Raw genomic sequence first — 1,988 nt, forward strand, 5'->3', positions numbered from 1 at the left:
CGTTATCTGGTGCCTTTTGGACCATAAAAAATGGAATAATTCGGGGAGCAGTCCCAAAAATCCATCCCAATTGTTTCGGGTTTTTTCACGTTTTACCTAATGCCCGATGTTTAGACAAAAATGAAGCTATTTTTTGTCCACCAGATAACGTTTGAGACCAGATAACGTTAAAAGACTGACTCTAACAGATATACAACATTGTTGATATAAATTAATTCAATTAAATTTAAAGTAAGATAACGATTGTTAATAACATTGTTATTCAAAAATATCGATCTTAATTTTTGTGTAAATTGTTTGACGTTTTGTTAAAACAAAACGATCAAATATTAATCATTGTTATTAATTTCATTGTATAACAACGTTAATATCCTCAATTTTCATCCTGCAGCTATATGATTATAATTACATATAAGCGAGATATTATATACATTTTTTTCTGAACTATCGTTTTATTATTTTTCATTAGACAAAGCACAACAGTAAACACGTTTTTTTAATAAAATAACAGTATTAATGATAAACTTAAGGAGAAGCACTTATTAAAAATCAGTTGGTGTATTAAGTTTTACTCTTTATTACTACACTATTATTCTGAAAAATAGTATAAAAACAAAACAAGTAACTTTTCAACTATGTAAACATGTAAAATCAAACTTAAATTTCAAATGATTAAACTAAATTGAGAGGATATAACATTTTACAACAGTTTTATATTTTGATTTTTGGCTCAAGTTTGTTTGTACATTTGATATAAAAATTATTTTTTCCCAGAAGTTCAAGAATCAAGATATTGATTAAAAAATTGGGTTTTTCAAAAAAACAATAAGTCGATCTTTTATTAACACTACATTCAAAAAAATAAAATACATAAATTAGTATTGAGTTACACTAATGACATTTAAAAATAATTATTGTTATTAACATTTTAATATAGCATAACTTATATATAACATATTATATTGGTAAACACTTTTTAATAATAAAATGAAATGTAACAACAAATTAAAAGATAAATTGATTTAATATTGGTCACATTAATTAATTTAAAATCTAATTTTTTTATTATTTATGATCTATAAATTGTGTTATTTGAAATTATAACGATTTTATGGTGTAAATATGAATTTTAAATATATATCTGATTAAATCTATTATATTATAAAGACGTTAATGTACAAAAAAACATTCGAATATGTTGTGTTTTTATTTGAAAAAGTTTTTGGAAAAAAACAAACAATATATTTCAACTTAATAATATTTATTTAATTAAAAATAAATACAAAACAATTACAAAGTAAGTAAATTAACTATTCTATCAATAGATACTCTATTAGCCTTTTCTTGTACCCAGCACATTTTAATCACTTTAAACAGAGTTTCTGGAATATTTTCTTTTCTTTCAAGTCGTTTTCCCGACATCACAAACTCGGCTATTTTCCATTGAAACTTAAAATTCTCAATTATATACGCTTCACACCACCCGAACACTTCATACATTGTTATACCAAACGAAAAGACATCTGCATATTTTGTGTACTTTTCTTTGTTCAACACCTCAGGCGCCATGTATGTTGGTGTACCAATACCTTTGGTGAATGTCATGTTAGTCATCAACAAGTTGACATTTCTAGCACTCCCAAAATCAGTCAATTTTGCATTCACTTTATCATTTAAATTTAATGAAAACACAAGTAAATTGTCTGGTTTAATGTCTCGATGTAAAATGCCGTTTTCATGTAAATACAAAATACCTCTTGATGCATCCAACATCATTATAATTCGAAGTATCATGTCAATTTCGTCACTTGTTTTGTGTTTTATCAAATCTTGTAAACTTCCAAATTGTGCAAACTCTGTGACCATACACACTTTATTTGGTATAAACACAGCTCCATAGAAATGGACAATATATTCACTTCGAAATTTGTCAAGCATTTCAACTTCTTTTGTAAATTCATCAACTGTATTCTCTTCATTTGAGTTGG

At 25.6% G+C, this 1,988-nt stretch overlaps 1 protein-coding gene across 1 annotated transcript; it reads right to left on the reverse strand.

The window, feature by feature from the left end:
* Window positions 1-1,290: 1,290 nt before the first annotated feature.
* EIN_531580 (proto-oncogene tyrosine protein kinase FER, putative) lies at window positions 1,291-1,794 on the reverse strand (the record flags this gene model as incomplete). The annotated part of the gene is made up of 1 exon (XM_004255441.1): window positions 1,291-1,794. One exon carries the CDS (start codon window positions 1,792-1,794, stop codon window positions 1,291-1,293), a length of 504 nt encoding a protein of 167 aa, XP_004255489.1.
* Between the last annotated feature and the right edge of the window lie 194 nt (window positions 1,795-1,988).

Source organism: Entamoeba invadens (genome assembly GCF_000330505.1).
Source record: "Entamoeba invadens IP1 unplaced genomic scaffold scaff_1105074725335, whole genome shotgun sequence".
NCBI classification, from domain to species: Eukaryota; Evosea; order Mastigamoebida; family Endamoebidae; genus Entamoeba; species Entamoeba invadens.